Genomic DNA, 25,380 nt, shown 5'->3' with positions numbered 1-25,380 from the left:
CCATCATCGCTAGATTAATGGGCACCTTAAGTATTTGTTGCAGACAAAGATTGCGGATTGTTCTGAATTTCCGTTTTCAGAATGATTGCTGTATAGACAAGTTTCTTGCTATTGCCGAGCAGTCTGTTCTGCTCTGTGGAGAAAGGACTGAGGTGGGGGAACGAGTTCATAGATTCGAGACACTTCAATGTAGGTGTCACTGAGCGGAGACAATGAAACAGTAATGAAGGTGTCACTGAGCAGAGACAATGAAACAGTAAAAACTTAAAGGGATACTGTAGGGGGGTCGGGGGAAAATGAGTTGAAGTTACCCGGGGCTTCTAATGGCCCCCCCACAGACATCCTGTGCCCGCGCAGCCACTCACCGATGCTCCGGCCCCGCCTCCAGTTCACTTCTGGAATTTCTGACTTTAAAGTCAGAAAACCACTGCGCCTGCGTTGCCGTGTCCTCACTCCCGCTGATGGCACCAGGAGCGTACTGCACAGACCAAAGACCATGCTGGGCTTGTGCAATACTCTCCTGGTGACATCAGCGGGAGCGAAGATGCAGCTGCGCAGGCGCAGTGGTTTTCAGACTTTAAAATCTGAAATTCCAGAAGTGAACCGGAGGCGGGGCCGGAGCATCGGTGAATGGCTCCGTGGGTACAGGATGTCTGCGGGGGGCCATTAGAAGCCCTGGGTAAGTTCTACTCATTTTCCCCCGACCTCCCTACAGTATCCCTTTAAGAACTAGATTTAAATATAAAATAAGACTGGGATATCTAAAAAAGTCATTTTTAGGAGAAAGAGGGTAGATACTATAGTTTATCGCATCAGTTTATTTTCACCTCGAATATCCCTTAACCAGAATGTAACTTCAAAGCTTTAGTTCAGTGATATGCTGGTATTTTAAGCACAAAAACGCAGTGCTGGATATAGCAACTACTGTGGAACTTGTTTACATTTTTTTACCCTCCCTCAAATATTTTCATCCTTGAGTTTCTCAGGTTTACCAGATGAATCTTAATTTTAGCACAATAAACTCTCCTAGTACTGCCACACCACAGAAAGGCAGAGATAGGGCTTTACAAATCCAGTTTTATCAAAGGCTTTTCTGTATGCTGCCCTTTTTTTTTGCATTTTCTCCTTGTGTTTCTAGCATCTAGTGAAAATTGCAGTAAAATCCCATTGTGAAATTGCATTGCGTTTGCGATCGCATTTTGCTATTTACAGTGTAAGAGAACTCTTATGGCTGTTTTTCAAGTACCGTGATAATTTCAACTACCGCAATTGCGCCATGTTTGTGGTGTGTTTGCAATTTACAAAAAAAAGGCTTGGAAATGACTTTCAATTGCCTAAAATTTGCATAGCAGCATGATTGCTATGCGATTTTCCTGCACTTCTATACTTTTGTATAGGAGGCCAAATGCACAAAAAATGCAGCTGGCACGATTGTAGTCGGGAAAAATTACGCCCCAAGCGCAGCACACTAATGGAAACCTCACCGTGTGGTGAATTGCTAGAAGTGTACCTAGCATTTTGTGATCCAATCACATCACAAAACACGTAGTGGAAACATCCAATTTTATTTCTTCTGGCAGGCCCTCTTGTCAGTTTTTATTGATCTCAGTTGGTGAGAATTCAACCCCACCCGCTTCCTGTTTTTGTGGCAGTTAGCAGAAAAAAAGGTGTATTCCAGCAGGGCTCTGGAGTCAGAGTTAAGGAGTCAGTGCATTTTTTAGTTACCTGGAATCAGTCGTGAAAAAATGCACTGACTCCTAATAAATTAAAACTGTAGTTAAAAGAAAAAATATAACATTTTCTTTTTCTCTGGAAATATAACCTGTATGTACTATACAGTAATAGCAGTGCTTAGTCAATAAAAATGAAAACAAGTGTATTTAAGTGTTAACTTATGTAACTATTGTCAGTTCTTGTACCAATTATGATTTTTAAACTTCCTTTGTTCATGGCCTAGGGCCTGATGGATAGATGACATACCAGTGCATTCGCATTGGCAGTGATAGGCCGGGATGGTCGACAGGGCAGAGTGTCAGCTTCCTGGCTAGGAGCTTTGTTTTTGTTGCCGAATGCAGATAGTATCTAAATATAGCTTTAAAATTCCTAAGCTTTTGCAGGGATGAAATTCCTTTTATGTTACCTACTTTCAATCAACAAGGTTGTTATATGCAAATTAGTGGAGTCGAAGTCGGTGGAATCAAAAACTGAGGAGTCGGAGACGGATGATTTTTGTACTGACTCCACATTCTTGTATTCAAGAATATTAACGCTGTCACTGATTGTGCGTACTGCTGCTTCTGTGAATTTGGGAATTCATGTTTCACAATCCAATACTGATTTTGATGATCTCATGAAGGTAATCACTCCAGACAACTAAGCCTATAACAGTTTTTTTGACTGAGGACATCTTGTGGCCAAATAGTAAAATTACACCCACATAAATTTATTTCAATAAAAATACCTACACGTAATTTAAAATTCACTCCCACACTCTCTCATAGTTACCCAAATAAAAGGTTTGCATTAAAAAAAAATTACATAAAAAAATACATAAATATTTACCTTAGGGCCTGAACTTTTTTGATATGTATGTCAAGAGGGCATATTACTGTTATTTTTTTTAAATTATGGGCTTGTAAATAATGATGGACGCAAAACTTAAAAAATGCACCTTTATTTCCAAATAAAATATTGTCGCCATACATTTTGATAGGGACATAATTTAAACAGTGTAATAACCGGGACAAATGGGCAAATAAAATACATGGGTTTTAATTATGGTAGCATGTTTTATTCCAAAACTGTAGTGGCCTAAAACTGAGAAATTATGATTTTTTTTTCATTTTTTCATACTATTCCTGTTAAAATGCATTTAGAATAAAATAATTCTTAGCATAATGTACCACTTAAAGAAAGCATAATTGGTGGCGAAGGCCCGGGCTCCTTTGTTTGAATCTCCTGCCGCGGGAGACTTTGGCAGTCTTCAGATGTGATCTGTACTGCGCACACACGAGTGCTCGAGAGAGGGCGCTCAGGCGTGCGCATTACGGAGTGGCCCATCTTCGGAATCCCGAGTGCTTCCAAAGATTTCCGAAATCTCCCCAACCTTGAAGAGGCCAGTCCAGGACCGAATGGTCGGGGACTGCTAACTGTAACAATATGTCAGCAAGAGCACAGGTATCTGATTACGTGGTGATCTGCAGTATCACCACTAATGCAGATATGTTTAAGGAACGTAATCAGAATCTTCCAGATAGTAAATCAGCGGAAGGCTCACTAACAATATTAGTGCTTGTAACGATCAGACAAGATCAGTGTCACACCTACAGCCTTGATTATTGGGGATCCGCAGAATCACCAATAATACAAGGATTGACCCGATTATATAGCAATCTGCGGAATTGCTAATAATGCGAGCTGATCAAAAAAGGTAGTAGACACACAAATAATGCGGTTATAAATAATGCAGTACAGATTCACTAAGTAGTGGAAATGTCCACCACACGGTAATTCCTCAGAGGTGTGGTTACCTCTGAATGTGAACCCCGTGTGTGAGATCCTCCAATGGGGCAGTGAAGGAGTCTCTGCCTCTGGCAGTAACGGTCTGCTAGGGCAGGCGTCTCGGAGAGGCAAGCCTCAAAGATAACCCTACAGTGGGAGACGTTCCACTGCAGGGAGAAAGGTCAGACAAATAGAGGTTCGGCAACAGTACAGAAACGTGAGACGAGAGAATAGTCAGAAACCAAGCCAATAGTCGATAACGGTACGGGCTGGCAAAGTACAGAATCAGGAGGCAGAAGATTGGTCAAGACAGGCACCGAATCATACACGGGAAATCAAACAGTTCAATATGCGTATATACTGGCGATGAACCAGTATATGACACAATATCAAATACATGACTGACTAAATGTGACAAGAGCCGGGGTCCTGCCGTATTGTCACACGGGAACTGACTAGGTCTGAGCGCTAACACAGGGTATCGCAAACACAGACGAAGTGTGACTAAAAAGCACTTCCTTATATACTGCCTGGGAGAGAAGTCTCCACCCCAAGCAGCAACCAATCAGACCAGGCTAAAACGTCAGCTGACCTCTAGGTCAGCTGACACGCTTTCTAAGAGTATAAAGTCGTGTGCGCGCACCCCCCTAGAGGCAAGATGGCAGAGCCCTGGTGAGCAGCATGCTGGTGAGTTTGGCGCCGAGCGCTCCGAAGGTTTTGCGCAGCGGATGCGGACAAATTTCCGCATCTCGCGTTGGAAAGTCCGCTTGCCGGACTGGATGCAAACTTTTTTCCGCAATCCATCCGGCATTGCAGATTTTTCGTTACACTAACAGGGAGCCTGAGAGAGAACGCAGACACTGGGAGGAGAACGAGAAGGCTCTACTGGATTCAGAGCCTTCCCTCTTTACTTAGGTGACTATTTATTTAAAAAAAAGCTTCAGACTCCCTTTAGAAAAGGCATTTTATTTATTAGGTGTAAAAATATCACCTAGGAGAAAACTTAGATAAAAAGGGAATTGAATATACGTCCTGGGCCTTTATGCAACTAACTTGTTCTCCTGTGTTTTCTATTTGGAGGTAATTTTTACATCTTCTCTTTCAAATAACTTTTTTGCACTTTGCAACTGAAAAAGTACCAAAACGTAGGTAAAACAGTTCTATCAACAATAATATTTAGAGTATTTTTTAGTTTGTGGGTGGTTTAAAGGCATTTTATTGAAGAGGTATGATAATATCAACAAGGAGAAAACTCAGGAGAAGAAGTTAATTGCAAATGGGCCCTAGAGTCTAACATTTTTATTTTAAGCAATGCAGGTTACCTGGCTGTCCTACTGATTCTCTGCCTCTAATACCTAATATCCATAAATCCTGAACAAGCATGCAGATCATAATTTTCTGACTCAGGTATGACTGGATTACCTGTATGCATGTTTAAGGTGTGTGATTCAGACACTACTGATGCCAGAAAGAACAGCAGGACTGCAACTGGTATTGTTTAAAAGGAAATAAATATGGCAGCCTCTCCAAATCCCTATCACTTCAGTTGTCCATTAAATACCATCTGTAGGCTCTTTAGTTCAGTAAAAAAAAAATCCTGACACAGGGAAAGTGTGAAGATAGCTTCTGTGACTTTTGTAAACTCTTTTAAGCACAATGTTCTATCTACCCCCCCTATTTTGCCTGAAACTTTTGTGGTCGTGCAGGCCTTGGAAGTAGGGTAATAAAACCCTCTGATAAACTTTTTATTGTAAAAAGAAGAGGTAAAATTAAAGTTTTTTTTTTTTTTATTAATGAGCCACATTGTTGGCAAACATATTTAGTATTCTTTTAAGATGCCCTGGGTGCTAAAATGGTGCTTGGTTCCCTTTAAAGGCTGTGATATGCCAGCAGGTCTATTGGTACTGGAAATATAGAAGAAATTCATACCAGTGCAGGCACATTTTGTGATGTTCTGAAAATCAGTTATATTTTCCTCTGCTTCATTTTTGCAGATCAGCTGTCTGGGCATTGAGGACTCTGTGGATAATGACCCCTGTAAATTTGCACTGACATCCCGGGGTACAGATCGCAGCCTGTTGCGTTACGTACTGCAAGCTTCCACTCCTGACATAAGACTGGCCTGGCTTCGCGACATTGGGCAGATACTGGAGAGCCAGCGCAACTTTCTCAATGGTGAGTAGCGGTTAGACTGTAAACATAGTTTATATTTATACAAGGGCAAATGTCAGAAAAAATATTCAATAATGATCCAAGTCTAAACACTTCCAATAAAGGATTCTCAGTTACCAATTCTACATTTAGGACCCCAAACATCACAATCAGCTTTAGTCACCAAGTATGACAATTGTCGTACCCAGAATTGGTCGTGGTTCAGATGGCATTGGCAGTGTTACAAGGACAGACATTGAATTGACACACATTGCATTGACATTGACAGCAGTTGACAAAACATGGGAGATATAACATTGCATTGACAGAAACTTGGGAGATATAACAGCAAGACGGGCGTAGACGCCTGCCTTTGGGGACTGGGGTACAATCATTAAGGCCTTACGAAGGTTAGGGTGTGGAGCAGTTCTGCCCCATGGTGCTTGTAATGTTCAGTGAGTGTTCACAGTGGGCATCAAGGAAACTATTACTGTCCAGGGGCTAGAGTGACCACATGTGGCCGGACCTGGCAAGAGGAGTTCAGTAGGCGTATCGCTTGAGAAAAGAATGAACTCCTGTGCCTGGTGGTTCTGGAGGGGATAGTTCTGTAACATAGGCCTGATCTTAGGAGTTCAAGGAAGCGCCTGCCTGGGTTGGAAATGTCTTGCGCAGTCTTGGAAGGGATGGCAGAGGTGACCTGATAATCTTTACCGCACTAACTACACTTTGAAGCTTATACCTGTCCCTTGCAGTTTCACCGGAGTAACAAACAATGATACCACAGAAGAAAGCATACACACTATCTTTGAGCAACCAATTTATACATTTCACCACAGTGTTCCACTGCTTAGTGTTTTAAGCACTTTCTATCACCTCCACTTTCACATCGCAATGCTAAGCCTCTAAAATGGCTGCCCTTTTCCCTAGACATCAGCTTCACACACTATACACACGATCCCTCCGTGCCATGCGCAAAATATGTGTACATTGACCACCTTCACACCACAGTTAGTCTTGGCTGCCTGAACTACAAGACAGCTCATGTATTTGTGCCGGCCAGGTCTGCACGGCCCAGCATCTGGCAGCCCCATATGCACCTCTATCCCAGTCTCCCCGCTCATTCATTCCAGCCTTAAAACACCTAAAGGGGACTCCAATAGTATGAATCCATAGTTTATTTGTATAAAAAATAGAAGAATAAAACTCATATTTCACCAAAGTTATAACAACATAGGAACATAGAGAGCGCTCTCTCAGAACCACACTGGCCCTGCTCCACCTCTTATTCATCCAACATGTTTTGTCTGCTAATCAGGACTCATCAGAGCCTGCGATATAGTGTGTGAATTTTCTGTGTGGAGAAACTGGCATTTTAGAGGGTGAGCATTCTGATGTGACACTGGAGGGGACGGAAGTTGCTGGAAACATAGCTTTTGCTGCACTGGGTAGTGGAACACTGCAATGAATCGTATAAGCAGATTACACGATGATAATGCGTATGCTTTCTTCTGTGGTATAAGGGGGAAGGACTACAACATTAAGAGGACTGCAGCAATATTTATCATTTTATATCTTATGTTGGCTCCTGAGGCGTAACATTAGATCAAAGGAATACGAACGTTTTAAAATACTTGGAGTATATAGAGATCATTTAGCAAGTATTGCTTTTTTTGTTGATGTCCCATTCTGATGATCTCATGAAACATTTGTACATAATGAATATATAAAGTGAAGTTTTGTATAATAATTTCTTAAAGGACAACTGAAGTGAGAAGAATATGGAAGCTGCCATATTTATTTCCTTGTTAACAACACCGGTTGCCTGGCAGCCCTGCTGATCTATTTGGCAGCTGTAGAAACAAGCATGCAGCTAATCTCATGAGATTCGAGAGTAATGTCAGAAACACCCGATCTGCATATGCTTGTTCTGGGTCTATGGCTAAAAGTATTAGAGGCAGAGGATCAGGGCAGTCAGGCAACTGGTATTGCTTATAAGGAAATAAATATGGCCCCCTCCATGTTCCTCTCTCTTAAAGAGACTCTGAAGCCACTATAAAAATCAGTTTTTACCTTTTATTTCGTTTAAGGGTCATTTCCAGACCTATGCCGCTATGCCATGGCAGAACGACGGTTTTATCACCCTCAAATCCTAGGGCAAAAATCCACAACTTTCCTGGTTGTGGATTTTGCTGTCCAGGGAGGCAGAGCTTTGAGCTGCAGCTCTGCTGCCATTCGCTTCAATCCACCACGGATCTCTGCCTCTCCCCCGCCCCTCTCAGTGAAAGAAGACTGAGAGGGCAGGGAGAGGCAGGGATTGATGCGACGAGAGGCAGAGCTACAGCCCTAAGCTCTACCTCAATCAAGAAGCGTTCCTCACAATGTGCCCCAGGGATTTGGGGGTGATAGAACCCTCGTTCTGCCACGGGATAGCGGCGTTTAGGTCTGGCAATGACCCTTAAACGAAATAAAAGGTAAAAACTGATTTTTATAGTGGCTTCAGTCTCTCTTTAAAGAGACTCTGAAACGAGAATAAATCTCACTTCAGAGCTCATAGTTAGCAGGGGCATGTGTGCCCCTGCTAAACCACCAGTATCGCGCCGCTAAACGGGGGTCCCTTCACCCCCAAACCCCCCACTGCAACACTTGTTCGCAGACTTGGTCGCTCCTGGAGGCAGGGCTAACGGCTGCAGCCCTGCCTCCAATTGCGTCTATCAGCGGCGCATCGCCGCCTCTCCCCACCCCTCTCAGTGAAGGAAGACTGAGAGGGGCGGGGGAGAGGCGGAGATACGCGCTGACAGACGCGCGTGGGGCAAGGCTGCGGCAGTTAGCCCTGCCCCAACCAGGAAGCGCTCCCCCGCTGCACCGAGGGGATTTGGGGGTGATGGGACCCCCGTTTAGCGGCGAGATAGCGGCGGTTTAGCAGGGGCACGCATGCCCCTGCTAACTATGAGGTCTGAAGCGAGATTTATTCTCGCTTCAGACTCTCTTTAAGTTGTCCTTAAAATAATCTATGCACGTGTAGCACATGTTTTTTTCTTTGTGCAGCAAAGGGTTCTATACAATCAACGCCACAGCATACTGTACAATTATTATTGTTAAAACATGAAGCGCAATTGTTTATTATGTGTATAACAAAATCCTTCTCCCTTCTGCCAGCCAGCTGTATATTTCTCTGTTTGTAGCAGGTATTTTCTGTCTAGAATATGACAGCGTACACAGAAGTTATGTATTCTGGAAATGACAGGAAGATGCTTAGAAAACAGAAAAGGCTTGACTGTTATTCCCACAAACAGAAAGGACTGGCAGGTAGACAAGGAAGATGTGACAGTTAGAGAGAAGATGAGAAAACGATGCACTTACACTGAATAAGATCATACCTATGTCTGTTTTCAGCACTTCAGTCACCTATTGAGTACCAACGAAGAGAAAGCAAATCCAACAGTCTTGGCCGGTCTGCGAACAGCCACATGATGGAGTCTGCCCGGGGTGGTCTCAGGCCCCATTCTTCTGCCTCTATGGATAGAAACAAAGTGCCCAACCTTAAGTCCTACAATTCTTCCCTGCCCTCCCTTTATTTACCCAGCAACTCTAAGGAAAGCAGAAGTAAGGTAAGCATGGGTGTTTGTGTTGTCGTGGTCTGGATGCCAGACATTACTTGCTATAAAGAACACTGGGGTGTCTTGGTCTGACACTGAAATGACTGAAATGTTATGTATTTCACTTACCTCTGTGCAACCCTAGTCTGAGATCTACAAGTACCGGTAGTCCTTAGCTAATGAACAAGATAGGGACTGTTGGTTCGTTCTTAACCTGAATCTGTCCATAAGTCAAAACACTGTGCTATCTCTATCCCCTGTACCTCCACTGTGCCTCCAGTGTCCCCCTCTGTGTCACCTCTGTACCCCCTCTGTCCTCACACTTTGTTACCTATGTCCCTCCAGTGTACTGCAGCAAAATGTAATTTTACTGGTTTAAAAAAAACATTTTTCTCTTTGAATTTTTTTTTTATTAATTTTTTTTAATCTACAATTATTGTCTAATTTAAAGTGAATCTGAAGCGAAAATTAAAAAAAAAACAGCTACTTACCTAAGAAGTGGGAAGGCTCTGAGTCCTATAGAGCCTTCCTATTCCTCTACTCGCCCCGTCGTTCCTGCCCTGGCTCCCCAGTTAGCTTCGGTAGGAGACTGTTTTCTTCCACTGCAGATGGGCTTTAAAGTCTTCAAGAGCACTTGGGCTCCCGAAGACGGGCCGCTCTATACTGCGCACACGCAAGCGCCCTCTCTCGGACACTCGTGCATACAAAGTACAGAGCCACCCGTCTTCAGAAGCACTCGGGCTCCCAAAGGCTTCCGAAGCCTCCCACGGCATGAGATTTAAACGGAAGGAGCTTGCAGCAAAACAAAAGGATTCAGAGAGTAGTGGGAAAGCTCTGTAGGACCCAGAGCCTTCCCTCTCCTTAGGTAAGCATCTTTTTTTTTTGTTTTTTGTTTTTTTAAGGCTTTAGTTTCACTTTAAAGAGTAACTGTTAGCATTAAAATACACAATTAGTTCTACATTGCAGGCTGATATATTAGTAAAAAGGATGTTAATCAGGCAATTGAAAAGTTTAAAATCATTCTTACTTTTTCCTTTATGTGCAGTTTCTCTTTCTATGCACCCAAGCTCTAAGAGCGTACACACGGCTGCAGAACAGAAGTGACATGCTATGCTGAATCAGCCTGATTGGCTGATGCCTCTGTCACTCACTTCTCTGCTCTTTGATTAGCCGCCTTGGTCTCCCCTTCTCTCCAGTGGTCCAGCCGCTGTAAGAGCGCAGGGAAGGGGGCCAGAGGCTATCTACTGTGACTGTCCTCTGCCCCCTCCTCCAGTAGCATGTCCGCTCCCCCCCCCCCAGCCCTTCTGCCGCCAAATTCTCTCTTTTCCCCACACTGAACATCGGGGAAGGATAAAGGCGGCGCACACAGAGTCCCTGAATAATGGTTCCAGGCACTGCAGTATCCTTTTATACTCTCTGCACTGCCTCCAGTGGTAGTGCAGAGAATAGATGGGAGCGGCAGTGCTTGGATCCATTAGCAGGTGAGTTTGTGGCTGCTGCCTTTATTCCTCCCGCTGTGCACAGAAACAGTGTGGGGAGGAGGGGGATGGGAAGGGGGGGAAGATCCAGCCAGAGGACACAAGATGGCCCCTGCCAGGAACAGGAGTCATCTAATTTTACAACTTAAAAAATACAGGAATAAAAACGTGGACAGTGTAATACATATGTTATGCAAGTAGAGCAAGTATTTATCTACTTACATATGTGTTTTTTTTTATTTTTAGGGGGGGGGGGGGGGGGGGGGCATTTTTTAGCTAATAGTTCCTCTTTAAAAGAATAAGGGTAAGCTTTTGGCTGTGTAGCCTTCGTTAGACTTCATGTTAATACATTTCAGCTTGACATTGGCTGTAGACTTGTAAGGCCAGTACATCTGCTGGCTGGCTACAAAACATATGTGAACTTTGTTGAGCATATTTGTTTAATAAATTGTGTTGGCTAGATGCTCCCAGTGCCACTTATCTCAAGAGTACTTGACTAATGGGCACCTGTTGCTTCTGCAAATAGGACATCACAGCCATTAGAATGAAGGCCCAATTTGTATTCCCGGCGTTCTACTGGGAACACTTAATCTGCTGAACATTGAGATATAAGTCATTGCCTAGGCAGAGAAAACAGACAGTCTGAGAATGGCACTTAAAATTATCTGAATTCAGTCTGAAGAAATTCTTCTCTTACCTTAAGGGACTTGACTGAAATTTGTTCTCTAGGTACATATTTTGCTTTGTTATCTAGCTCCCGCGCCCCACAATGTCAGCATGAATATTGGATGCATTCTTATCTGGTCTTTTTCAAGCCTTAAAGAGACATTGAAGCAAAAAAAAAATGATGATATAATGAATTGGTTGTGTAGTACGGATAATTACTAGAACATTGGTAGCAAAAAAAAATATTCTCATATTTTTATTTTCAGTTATACAGATTTTTTTTTTATAACATTGCATCATCCTCTATAATAAAACCCCTGTGTCCCTGCGTGTGCCTCCTGTCTCTGTGTAGCATTGTCTGTGCTTTTTGTTACTGTGCATGTGCGCAGCACGGACCCATAGACAGGAGGGCAGGGCCAGGGAGCCGAGCGGGCGGCTTGTGAGCGGGCGGCCAGGTGTGCGGTGTGTGAGCGGGCGGCCGGATGTGCGGCGGGTGAGCAGGCGGCGGTCGTGCATGGTGGCAGGTGAGCGAGCGGGTGCGCGCAAGGCAGGCGCGTGCGCACCCAGAAACATTTTTAAATGGGCTTAGGTCTAATAGTTCTCTAATATTTGCAGTTTATGCATTACTCAGCATTCTAAAAGTTTTTTGCAGAACAGGCAGTGAACTTTTGACCTGTCCTGAACTGTTCTCTGCAAAAGAAAAACACAATACAGTGGAGATAACCTAATCAGAAGTCAGAGCTCTCCATGACTTTCAAAGTCGCAGAGCTCAATGGCTGTTTGCATAGATAACAACTGGAGTTTCTTAACTCTTCCTGTACTGGAAACAAATATTAGACTAAAGGCCCATACACACGTCTGATTTTTTTAAACGACGGGTCGTTTGGACGTCCCATCGTTCAGTCGCCCGGACGTCAAATCGGGCGTGTGTACAGTGTACTCTGTCACAGAGGCGCTCAGCGTTGTCACGAGACTACACTGTTGTATACTCCTCCTTGTTATTGCCTGAGGAAGCAGGAATATACCTGTGAAACGTTTTGCTTTGTATTCTGGAGTACGTGAATAAATGTAATTTGTTTGAAAATCGACAGTTTCATGTCTGCTTTGGGGAGGTAAGTCCACCATTGCTTCCCTAGAAATTTTAAAGATTTAACATATTTTATCCTGTTGGCGCCTCTGTTTCCTTTTTCTGCGATACCAGTGTCCACCCCTGGTGGAGGGGTGTTATACCCTTAACCTTCCGATCTATAGAGAATGACATCTTAATCCTGAGTGGGGACAGGTCTTAATCTCCTCACCTGCATTTACAGTGGTTACCTATACAGTGACCCTGGTTTGTGAGTATTATTGTTTACGTACTTTCAATTACCGCTTATTATATATACTACACTATATTGGGCTCTCGGTGTCCTTTTTCTCTTTATGATATGAGAGGCCACATCTTAGACCATCTATAAATGTATGGCTACCTTTACTCGCGTAAAGTACTGTACCTACCGTATGTTTTGGACTATAAAAACGCACTTTACTCCAAAAGTGGGGAGAAAATGTCCCTGCGTCTTATAGTCCGAGTACAGGGAGTCCCCGACTTACGATCACCTGTCGATAGGAACCGCTGACCCAATGCGATGTCGGGGATTCCCTGTATTGTCCCCAGTGTCTTACTTTGCTCCCCCTGCAATGTAATTAAGCAGCGGCAGAAGCCACACATATCATTTACCAGACTCGAGGGTGCCCATGGTGATGTTGTTACCCTCCATCTGCCTGGTGTCCTCTGCTGTCCTCCTACGCTCTTCCGCTCCCCCTGCAAAGCAATTAAGCGACGGCAGTTGGTGGGCATTACACACCTGATCCCTGGAGCCCGCGCGATCAGCTGCTTGTCTCTCTCACTCCTTCCCCAAAGTGCTGGTACTTCCTGGTTGAGTCATAATGATGCAACCAGCACTAGGGGGGAAGGAGTGAGTAAGACAAGTGGCTGTTTGAATGGGACAGGAGGAGGCCACAAATAGGGACACGAGGAGGACAAAAGGGGGACAGGAGGACACATGGGGGAGACCGGAGGTGGACACCAAGGGGGGCAGGAGAAGGACACAAGGGGGAGACAGGAGGTGGACACCAAGGGGGGCAGGAGAAGGACACCAAGGGGGACAGGAGGAGGTCACAAAAATTTGGGGGAGAACATTTACAAGACGCTCCTGGACCATAGACGCACCAGGTTTAGTATATTTTTTCCCCTGGTTTTTGCCCTCTAAACCTAGGTGCATCTTATAGTTTGGAGTGTCTTATAGTCCGTAAAATATGGTAAATCCATGCATTTCAGTATAATGCTGCTTTGTGAACTAACTCCTGTGACTCAAATAAAATGATTTCAGACCCATTGCAAGTATTTCTTGATCACTATAGTATTGAAATTAGTCCACTCTTTTTGGCAGTAGCACAAAGACCTATTTAAGAGAGTGTTTTGAATCAACAGTTTCATTTAATAAAAAAAGCGCACATAAAACTGTTGGAGCTTGATATGAGACCCAGAAATTTGAGATCTGATATTAATAAAACTCACTTGTTGAAAGTTAGAATATTGTATTTGCCTCGTGTACAAGGCAAGGCCAGAGTTTGTTTTTCCTAAGATAATCCTTTTTTGGAGTCAAGACTTTTAGTAAGCTACTGGTGCATTCGGTGTGGCAGAACTCAGACATCCGTTCAATGTTAGGACATAAGAGCAGCCAGGAGAAACATTAACTGAACCTAAAGCAATAACACATAGGTTTGAAGAACAGTATTAACAAATGTACCGTAAGAGCAAATTCCTGCAAATTATCCCTCTATCTAGGGAACTGTTAAAACGTGAAACAGGAAATTGATTCTGCTTTGAGCAATATGGCAAATGATCCCTGGGCTGGATGGTATTCCGGTTTGCTTATCTTGAATATATTCAGAGATATACCTTCACGTTAACTGAGCAGCATTTTTACCCCTCAGGGCATCTCAATAGCATATTAAAAGTGCATGCTAACAATGTGGCTCATTACTGAAAAAATGCATTCTGCCTCTTTTTTTTACATTTACATGCTTGTTAAAGGCTTTATTGCCCTACTTCCGTGGCCTGCTGTCTGCAGAACGAGCAGGCAGATAATGACTTGATTAATAAGGGCAAAGGGTGGGGGAAGTGGGGGGGGGCAGGTCCTACAGCTATTAGAAACTAGGACAAACTGCAGGAAAAAAGCTGCTTTGATCCCTTTAACGGTACTTGAAATATATCAGAGTACATTTATAGAGGGAAGAAGCCCGAATGCAAAAAACAGGTTATGATTGTATTGTTTTGTATTGGATGGATTGTGTGAATTCTAATTTAGATGTTGTGTCTGTGACTTCACAGGTTTACCCGCCTAGAAAGAGTTCACATTCAGATGTCCTTCCCTCAGCTGTTCTGACCCCAGCACACATCAACCTCGATTTAAATCATTATCCAGAATCTTCTTCTACTGTGTCCAATGGAACCTCACAAAGTGACCCAACCAGTCGAGTAAGTAGACCTATTATTATTGTTGTTTTGTTGACATTTCTGTTACTGAAAAGCAACAGAATGTCATATTATTCATTTGAAAGTTAAACTAAACAGATGTCAGAAACTGTCTCATAAGAGCGTGAGGAATTGGTGGGCTAAGTACTGGGTCAGCCCTAAAACATATCATAGATTGTAGCTACCTTTTAAAAAAGATTTCACAAAAAATGAAGATGTCCATTTCCATCTTCAAATCTGCCTACTAAACATCAGCTGGGCTTCCTGATGAACGGAAGTCCAGCCATTACATTAAGCACCCCCCAACAAAACAAAAAAAAAACATTAATGGACTGAGATTTACCTGTTGGAACACATAAGTTGTCACAGTGAACCTTGATTCTGTGTGGTGAATATCAGATCTTGGCAGTAGATGTTGATTCAACTGAAGCTTAGAGTTGGAGCCCTCAATCCTAGTGAACTCCAGGAGAACCCTTTGACTCTATAGTATGATGAGGGAAAGAATGAAATTTTTGTTACCAGAAATATTTTTTAAAAGTAAGCCCTGCTGGATATTGGTTGAGCTGTTGCAACTCCAGTACTTACATTTAAATAGATTCCAGGAGATACACATTAAAGTAGTATAGGCTAATATTCATTTCTGTGGGTTGGCATATTTTGCAATTTTTATTTATTTTATTTGTAAACAAGGGTTACATTTATTTTTTTGTTTGTTTGTTATAAAGGAGACCTGAACTTACAGCATCAAGAAAATAATAAATGTATGTTTGAGTTCTAGTCTGAATTAATTACCGTATCCTTATTTCATTTTTGTAAAATGAAGCCTTATTGAGCACAGTTGGGTTCTGCTGGGGTTCTGTATTAAGTGGAAATGTATAGTCACCTATAACATCAGCCTCTGACCTCTGCACCAATGCACAGGCCATGTAATGGTCACATGGGGTGGGGGTGCAGAGAGTCACTGGCTTCCTTAAAGGGACACTTAAGTCAAACAAAAAAAATGAGTTTTACTCACCTGGGGCTTCCAATAGCCCCCTGCAGCTGTCCGGTGCCCTCGCAGTCTCCCTCCGATCCTCCTGGCCCCGCCGGCAGCCACTTCCTGTTTCGGTGACAGGAGCTGACAGGCTGGGGATGTGAGTGATTCTTCGCGTTCCTGGCCACAATAGCGCCATCTATGCTGCTATAGCATATATCATATACCATATAGCAGCATAGAGGGTGCTAATGTGTCTGGGAACGCGAAGAATCACTCGGGTCACCAGCCTGTCAGCTCCTGTCACCGAAACAGGAAGTGGCTGCCGGCGGGGCCAGGAGGATCAGAGGGAGACGGCGAGAGTACCGGACAGCTGCAGGGGGCTATTGAAAGCCCTAGGTGAGTAAAACTCATTTTTTTTGTTTGACTTAAGTGTCCCTTTAAGAAGACAGGCTTTAATTTAAAACAATAACTGCACAAAATGGCAACTACATGGTTTAGCGAGGTAGCCAATAATCCAACCTTATATTTACTCTGCATTTGATAATGTGAGTTTGGGCCTGCTTTAAAGTGTACCTGAGGCGACATGTGACATGATGAGCTAAACGTGTATGTACAGTGCAAAACATATTAATAAAAAACAGGCTGTTTTGATTTTTTTTATTTTGCTGCTTGAAAGAGTTAATTTTCAAGCATGCAAGAGAGAGCTTCTGTCTTGTCGGTATCTTGTTGGGCATATAGTAAACCTCACTGATAAGCAAACTGTGGGCATAAAAGGTTTTCCGGCAGAATACAACTTTTGAGGGTAGGAGACAGATTGAAAAAAGGCCATTGAGCAAAGACAATAAAACATCTAATCTACTTTGTAAATGTTTAAATATAAAATAAAACCATGTGATATCTAAAAAAAAAAAAAAATATCTTAATACAATGTCTTCTCCTCTTGCAGAAATTAAGCACATTGGGCCGAGAGCTCCCCGGCTACACCTCTCCCACTGACGAAATGGGTTTACCTGTTCCCCGGCTGGCCAAGCTGGACGAAGATGAACTTTGAACTTTGGCCAAGTGTACAGGGTTGACTTATTTAAATAATCCTGGAGTTTCCAGGTTGCAGCTGTTGTCGGAGACCGGTGGATTAGAAGGCTTCAGGGCTTGGAACAAGATAGCCATGTGTGAGAAGGGAACTCGCCTTTATGCCTTTTTCTCCACACCCAACACAGCCTGCAAGTCTGCAGTGAGATGTCTGCTCTATGAGGAGCAATGTTTATATAATGATGACTTTCTTCTAAGTGTCCTACCAACTCCAGAACTGCTTGGGAGACTTCATGGTTTTCACTCTTTGTTCACTCATGTGCTCAAAACCTAAAAGACGATTTTTAGACCTGACTTGAGAGAGACTGAAGGAAACAAGCGGAAGAACAACGTGTGTCATGCTTCAAAACGGATGTATTTTATATCATTTAGGCAAATGTAACCTTTTCACCCAATAACAGATTTTATAGAGAACACTCTTCATTTTCTAACTTGTCAGGTGACAATCATAAAACTCAGCTGAATGGGAAAGATTTACCAGCTACAGGTTCAGGTTCCTGTGTAACTACCCTGAGAAAGAGGTGCTCTGCAGGAGAGAGGGGCCAATCCACTCCTGAAACTGAGCAGGGTATGGTGGAGATATGATGGAGGGTAAATCAGCTCATGGCAAAATTAGGTCAATGTTGCACTACACAGAGCTGAATACAGGGGTGTAACTACAATTCATGTGCCCTCTCCCCTCCCAGCAAAAATTTGATGGGGGCTCCCCAACATTCACACCCCCTTTCTTGCCTCCCTTTGGTGCCCTTTATGGCCTTGGGGCCCATCACATCAGGGCCATAAAACAAGTGTGGCCATCATGATCTCACACCAATAAGAAGTGTAGCCACAGAAACACCTGATCTGAAGTTTAGTCCCCTGTATAGGAGGAAGGGAAGGTTGGTAGTTGGAGCCCCCCACAGCTCTGGCCTCCCTGTGATTGCAGGTGCTGCCCTCCTCTAGTTACGCCCCCTATTAAAGGGAAATTGTTAATAGGCCAAATATAAGTTTCAGAAACCCTCATCTAGAAGTATTAGTCTCAGGAAGTTCACATGGAAGTAGCTATTACCGAGCATGCAGGCTGCAGTGACATTGAGGGCCCGTTTCCACTGAGTGTGAATTTGCATTGTGAAAATTCACATTACTACTGACACCGAGGAAATTTCAATGCAGTTCTTTCCATTGAATGCGTTTTTGTTTTTTGTAATCCACTTCCAGAAACAACGGTTTGCTTGCTGCAGATTTTGACACCATGCACTGTTCTGCATGCTATTCCCATGTAATGAAAGTCAGTGGTCTCGCGTGTGAATTGTCGCATTTTTGATGCAAAGCAACGCATTTGGTTTCCTATCTAACATGCTTCTTCCTTTTTCCTGTGTAGTCACAGTGTTGTCATGTTGCTATGGAGATTAAAAATAGCATGTGAAAATTTGCATTCAAATGCACATAAAAATGCATGCAGTTTTACAAATTCACATTAAAACCGCTAGTCCGCAACCGTATTCAAATCGCATGAGAGACAGTGGAAATGGGCCCTTAATCTGTTCCAATTTACTACAGGTGATGTCACTGCAAGAAAATAGACTATTGGCCTGATTTACTAAAGGATCAGCAGAGATTTCCACACATCTATGGTGGAATTACCCTGCAATGCGGTCCTCCTCTGGGTCATATTGAAATATAGTGGGGGTTGCTGAAAGGTTAGTAAATTAGTGGTGTTATCCCAGCCATATACCCATGAGGGGGGTCTTTCACCTATGAAAATACCTATTTCAGAAGCCTGTGATGGAAGTTGGTTCTACATATTGGACCGCATTTACTAGCACTATCTGTAGAGATCCAGAGATGCTATATAATGTACAACTGATAATACTGCTGGGAGAGATACTCACTGTCATGCAGAAGGTGACCCTGGTACCAATTGGTCTTACAGTACAACTTTAGATTGCTGTGGTTATAATTACGATCTCAGACATCATTTTTTTCTAAACAGAAACGTTGGGAATCGGAAGAGGCTGGAAAAGTCTACCCATTAAAATGGTGCTGTTTCAGCTCAATAAATTCCAGTTACAGTATTCTACTGTAAAGCAGCTAAGGAACTGTGAGCAGCCATCTTACTGGCTGTTACTGGCAAAATGCTGTTCTTATTCTTTTACACAACTATTTTTATGTTTTTCCTCTCCTACAAAATGTATGAGGTTGCCACAGCTTGTCAGCCACACAAAGGCACAGCGATAATATAACCTAAAGTAAAGGAGTCCATAGATGGCCACCAGATCCAACCATCAGATAGATCCTCTATGATTGAAATCTGATCAGAGAGGGATCTATAACTGCCACACACTGCACACAGATATTCTGTAGATTTCAGCATGAAATCTATTGAAAATCTGTAGAGCCGCCCCCGCCTGCTGGGCCCCCAGGTCTCTCCCATTTAATATATAGAAGGGAGAACTGGAGGTCCCCATTGATCATCATCCTCTTTTTGAGGGAGATCATTCCAGCCTGTCAATAGTACTGATCGATTTTGGCTGGAAATTGCGATTGGCCGGCCATGTTGCGGCATTGATCTCCAACAGATTAAATCATAATGATCGAAACTGCTGCGAAAATCGAGAAAATGTATGGGCAACTTTTGTCAGTCAATAGAAAACATAGTATAAACTGGAAAAATCAGGTGCAAGGAGGTTCTAGTATACCGAAGTCCACAGTCACTGCATGGGTGCAATAAACACATGGGGACCTTGCTCCATGTGTAACCTCAGGCCAGTGTACAGCACATGTGCATCTCTGTAGGCCACTGAGTAGGTCATGGGATGCAAGGGAGGGCCTGAACCATAACATGAAATGTGCTAGTACCATTCAGCCTTACAGTGTGCTGGAGTAGACCTGTAACACAGAACTGCTGTGCCAGTAGGCACCATATGGTGCTTTATGTCATCCATTTATTCATTTATGCTAACTTGTACTGTATATTCTATTGACAGGACCCCTTTAAACTAAACCTGTCATCAGACCCAACAATCTCAGCTGAATAATCACACTGGTAACAGATAGTTTGTCCCTATTAAAGGGCAATTACTGTAGCTGAAAGGAACATTTGTTTCTAAAGGGACTTCCAGTTTATGCAAATAATGTCCTCCTTTTCAGGACTGATATACCTTGGCTGAGGCTGACCAAACTTTTTTTTTTAGGGGGGGGGGGGGGGGCAAAAGGCTGGTAATAGTCCATAGAGGTTGGGAGCAGTTATAGTTGTCTGGTAGCAATGTATATCTTTACAAGTAGAGATAAAGGGCTTGATTCACAAAAGCGTGCTTAGTGTTAGCACGCCAGTTAAAAACCACTTAGCACGTGCAAACTGGCTTTGCACGCACTAATATGTGCACAAAAGTTCACGTGCAAAATCAGCCGCTTCATGTGCTAAGTCGCGTGATAAGCATACTTTGCATGCAAAGCGGTGCGCGCAAAACTTCACGCTTGCAAACTTTTACGCACGTTAAAATAGCACGCAGACAGTAACAGCTTTGCCGTGCAAACTGCTTAGCATTCTAGTTTGCACGTGCAAAGCTTTTAGGCGTGCTAAGTGTGTTAGCACCCTTTAGTAAATCAAGCCCAAAATCTCTACCCTATCCATGAATGCTAAATCTGCAGTTTGGAAAAAATCCTGATCATGGATTTACTAGACCTATAGGCCTATACATGTCTCCTGAAATGACCTTCAAAATTGTTTCTGGGTGCTTTTCCAAGTGTGTACAAGTACCCCCAATATCCACAGACATTTCATTAGCGATTGGACATGCTAGAAAATTATACCCCAGTGCTACTGCTATTCACTCCTGTTGATGTAGCTGACCTAACACTAAGCAGCAACATGTTTACTGTTGAGTTGGGAATGTACCCACACATTCACTTTTTACCTAGTGGTGCCTTGTGCTGTCACGTGCAGAAAGCTGTGGATGTCTACAGGTCTACATGTTCCGCTCATTATGGCTGGATTGTTGTTGGATATACAGTATTTGATGGTATCCAGCCTGACAGTCACAGCAACATGAAGCCAGGGGACCACAAATGACAGTCCCAAAGCTTAATAAATTGGGTAATATCTATTACATATCTGTTGCATCCACACAAGCAAAATTAAAATTTTGTGAGGGACGCAGTTCAGCATGAGTTCAGCATGATCACATAGAACGTTGGAGATCATTAACTGGCCAGTCCACCAGAAGAAGAAGTAGTCCAGAACGTGGGAACACTAACTGTAATGCTACCCCAAATTGTCAGGCATAACACCTTGCAAAAGCTGCTCTACAACATTGTTGTAATGTAGTACATTATGTAACTGCTGTGACTGTTCTAATATCTGTAGAGGCAACTACTGTCCTGTATAACTGACCTAACTTGGAAAATAAGTGGTCAACAATATTGTAGTCAACCATAACAGACAGCCTCCAGCTCCTCTATCCCATCCTTTCTCCATATGCTGAGTTCTAGGTGGAATGGAAGATAACCATAACTAGTGTATGTACCCAACTTTATCTGTTACCAAAATAATAATTCTTATTTGGAAATGTTGGTATTAATCACACGTTTACTTTAAAAATGAACCAGCTATAATTTTCAGTATTTATAAACTGGCAGTGCTGCTTAAAGTGTACATGACATGTGACAATGGGCTCTGATGCACTAAAGTACAGTAACGTCGCAGGGAGCACATGGCAATTTTACCATTATTAGTGCAGGGCGAGCAGCGCCACGTGTGTTACCATGGTAGCATGCACCATAGCAATACACGTGTTAACCTGGTAATGCACCAGGCCCAAGATGAGATAAACGTGTAGCCATACTATCAATCCTACATTAAACGTGCCTCTGTTCCCTTCTACACTGTAATGAATAAAATCCCACGGCTATAAATCACCTTTTCTCTACAGTCCATCAAAGAAAAATTTCCCTGATAACTAACTGAAGGTCATAAAACCTTTTGTATGGCTGATACAGAAAGTCTGACTGCAGGGAACTGGTGGTAATTACTCTGTGTGGGAGCTGAATAAATATAACATGCAACCCCATATGTCTTTTAGTTAAATCTAAAAACTAGATTTTTAACCTTTAAATTCTAAATATGACTTATTAGGTTTAGGTTTATGGATTCGGTTGTTTATCTCATCAGTTTCCCTTCACTGGAGTTTGACTTTAAGTGAAGGCATTACAGGCCTGGGACTACGGTTAAATCTTCTATACATTTCTGTGTGCCAGTGAAGCCTTTACATATCCCAGATTTACAAACCTCAGACCTTCGCTGCAGCGAGACCTGGTCAGTGACAGTTCTTCTTTCTGTTGTCCACAAGCCATTAGGGCTGCCATTGCTGGCAGTTGGACACTCATTAAGAAGTTAAGGCCTCTATGTTCCATAATCCAGAGATCTGTAAAGGTTTACAAAGAGGAAAGGAAAATTCTGGTGTGTAATAAATCTATTGTGTAGTACCCCTAGTTGGTAGCGTGTTGTGGGATCTGAGCTTGAAGTGCACCTGTGATGATTAGCAGTTTATGTCCTCCGGATTGGGCATAGGCAATGGATAATGGCACTTTAAAGAAAATATGTAGTAAAAAAAACTCCCCTGGGGGTACTCACCTCGGGTGGGGGAAGCCTCCGGATCCTATTGAGGCTTCCCCCGTCCTCCTCGGCCCCACGGCGGCGGAGAAAATCCTCCCGGAGCGGCGGCGAAGTAAATATTTACCTTTTGACTCCAGCGCAGGCGCAGTATCCACTCTTCCCACGGAGATAGGCGAAAATAGCCGATCTCCGTCGGGCCGTTCTACTGCGCAGGCGCAAATCGCCTGCGCAATAGAGCGGACCCGACGGAGATCGCCTATTTTTGCCTATCTCCGTCAGAAGATCCGCAACAGCGCCCCCGCTGGAGCCCGAAAAAGTAAATCTGGCTGTCAGATTTCTCGCCTGTGCGTTCCGGGGGCTGCAGCAAGACCGCCGTGGGAGACAGGAGGACGGGGGAAACCTCAATAGGGTCCAGAGGCTTCCCTCTACTGAGGTAATTACCCCCCAGGGGAACTTTTTTTCAGTACAGGTTTTCTTTAACAATTGTACGTATCCTTTACCTTTCATTACGCAGCCTTTTTTTCTTCACAGTACTTTAAAGGGAACCTGAAGTGAGAGAAATATGGAGGCTGCCATCTTCATTCCTTTATAAACAATGCCAATTGCCTGACTTTCATGCTGAGCTTTTTGCATTAGTTGTGTTTGAGTCACACACCTGCAACAAGCATGCAGCCAGTGGAGTCAGACCAGAGTTACAGCACCTGCATGCTCATTCTGGTCCAGACCAGTATTACAGGCAGAACATTAGCACAGAAGTCAGGTACCTGGCATTGCTTATTAGAGACTAAAGATAGCAGCCTCCATATCGCTCTCAATTCAGGTTCCTTTTATGTTCATGTCACTCCTGTCACAGCAGTACACTTGTATAATTCTTGGGCAACCTCTGTATATCCAACCTTCACCGTGCTACATCGATGGTTTCTTTCACTGACTGAGGGTGTAACCGCATTCATAGTTCCCCTTCTGTTGGGTTTCTGTGGCATTATTATCAGGTTATATAGGTGCATTCATGTCTTCAAGTTCCCAGCATGCTTGTGAAGCTCTTGAATTCTCTGTATTACACATGGGTCACCGCTGGTATATACTTCGTATGTAAAGTATGGGATACCATCCTAAGCAGTGTGCCCTGCAATGCTTATGTCATATTTGTGAGGTAAATGTACTTTTAATTCATATATTGGACTGCCAATTTTAGTATGGTCAAACTTGTATTTAAATGTTGTGTAAATTACTTCCTGGTGTTTCAACCTAACTTAGTGGTATCTAAAGTTAATTCCAAATGTGAGGAAAACTTTGTCACTGAAAGCATACAATAATGTTACATATCCCAAAGATATTACAAGTAGGTTTATTTTAACTAAGATTGCCATATCTCAGGTATGTCGCTAGAATAAGTGGGTTTGACATGAGTGAGAAGCTAAACAACACTATACATATGATTATTGAGGACAAGTAACTGTAACCAAAGACACTGACAACTGTCATCCAAAGGCATATGGAGAACAAGGGAGAACAGACTAACGTTCAGCGAAGGCACATATCCCAAATATGGCTTTGGCCTAGCTGCAATGGTGACAGGGCATCCTTCCCAGCAGTCTATCAGGCAACAATACATTGAAGTAATGAACAACAGAGGCGCCAACAGGATAAAATCAATTTTTAAAACTTTTAAAATTGCTTAGGAGGCAGTGGTGGACTTACCCCCCGCAAGCAGACACAAAAACTGTGTATTCAAAACAATCAAATTTATTGGTACACTCCAGGGGTTTTTGCAACACGTTTCGCAGGTATATTCCCGCTTCCTCATGCAATAAATAATAGGAGTACACACAGTACAGTCTCAAGGTTGCGATAAGCGCTTATTGTGACCTTGTGACTGTACTGTGTATACTCATATTATTTATTGCCTGAGGAAGCGGGAATATACCTGCGAAACGTGTTGCAAAAACCCCTGGAGTGTACCAATAAATTTGATTGTTTTGAATACACAGTTTTTGTGTCTGCTTGCGGGGGGTAAGTCCACCACTGCCCCCTAAGCAATTTTAAAAGTTTTAAGAATTTATTTTATCCTGTTGGTGCCTCTGTTGTTCATTACGTTATAATTGATATCCACCCCTGGTGGAAGGGGATACCCCTTTCTTTCTCCTGTCTACAGAGAGCGACTTCTTAATCCTGAGTGAGGACAGGCTAATCTCCTCACCTGCCTGCACAGTGGTTACTCTGAGGTAACCCTGGTTTGTGAGTATATATTATACCCGTTTCATTTACCCAATTGTCAATACTACACTATATTGGGCTCTCGGTTCTCTTTTTACAAATACATTGAAGAGTCACCTAACCTTTATATAGCTGACCACAGGCTTCAGGTGACAGTGCCTGAAAATCTATAACAGCCATAACAGTCCTGTATAAGCTACTGTGCTATAATCACTATCTGCCATGCATTCAGCAATAAGTGTTTATTATTATCATGGAGAAACTGGTGCTGTGCTCCACTGTCCTGTCATGAAGGCGGGCTGCTAAGCTTGAGGTAATAAGCATATCACTGGCTGTGTGAACACGAGGAGATCCATAGGGGATATACAGTATAGTCACTAGTGCAGACATAAGCCCAGCTGGGAGTTGGCAGTCTTTGAAAGTCTGACACAGGATGGAGGTGTAGATGCCCTCAGAATTTTATCTTTTTATTTAAACCTTTAGCCAAATGGGTTTGCTTCTATGGGTATATTATGTTATTTAGTTCTCCAAATGTTCTCATCCACAATAAAGCTGGACGCCCACTTGTGATTGCAAAATCACTCTCCAAATGC

At 43.0% G+C, this 25,380-nt stretch overlaps 1 protein-coding gene across 4 annotated transcripts in view; it reads left to right on the top strand.

Moving 5' to 3' along the window:
* ARHGEF25 (Rho guanine nucleotide exchange factor 25) overlaps positions 1-20,158 on the top strand; it is a 547,735-nt gene extending 527,577 nt beyond the window's left edge. For all 4 annotated transcript variants that reach the window (XM_068267427.1, XM_068267428.1, XM_068267429.1 and 1 more), the window contains 4 exons: positions 5,496-5,676; positions 9,046-9,260; positions 14,769-14,915; positions 16,835-20,158. In XM_068267427.1, coding sequence (XP_068123528.1) covers positions 5,496-5,676; positions 9,046-9,260; positions 14,769-14,915; positions 16,835-16,939 — 648 coding nt within the window. In that variant the 3' untranslated portion in view covers positions 16,940-20,158. The remainder of the gene's footprint in view (positions 1-5,495; positions 5,677-9,045; positions 9,261-14,768; positions 14,916-16,834) is intronic.
* The last annotated feature ends 5,222 nt before the right edge of the window (positions 20,159-25,380 follow it).

Source organism: Hyperolius riggenbachi, chromosome 2, assembly GCF_040937935.1.
Source record: "Hyperolius riggenbachi isolate aHypRig1 chromosome 2, aHypRig1.pri, whole genome shotgun sequence".
NCBI lineage: Eukaryota > Metazoa > Chordata > Amphibia > Anura > Hyperoliidae > Hyperolius > Hyperolius riggenbachi.
This window is presented reverse-complemented; position numbering and strand designations above follow the sequence as displayed.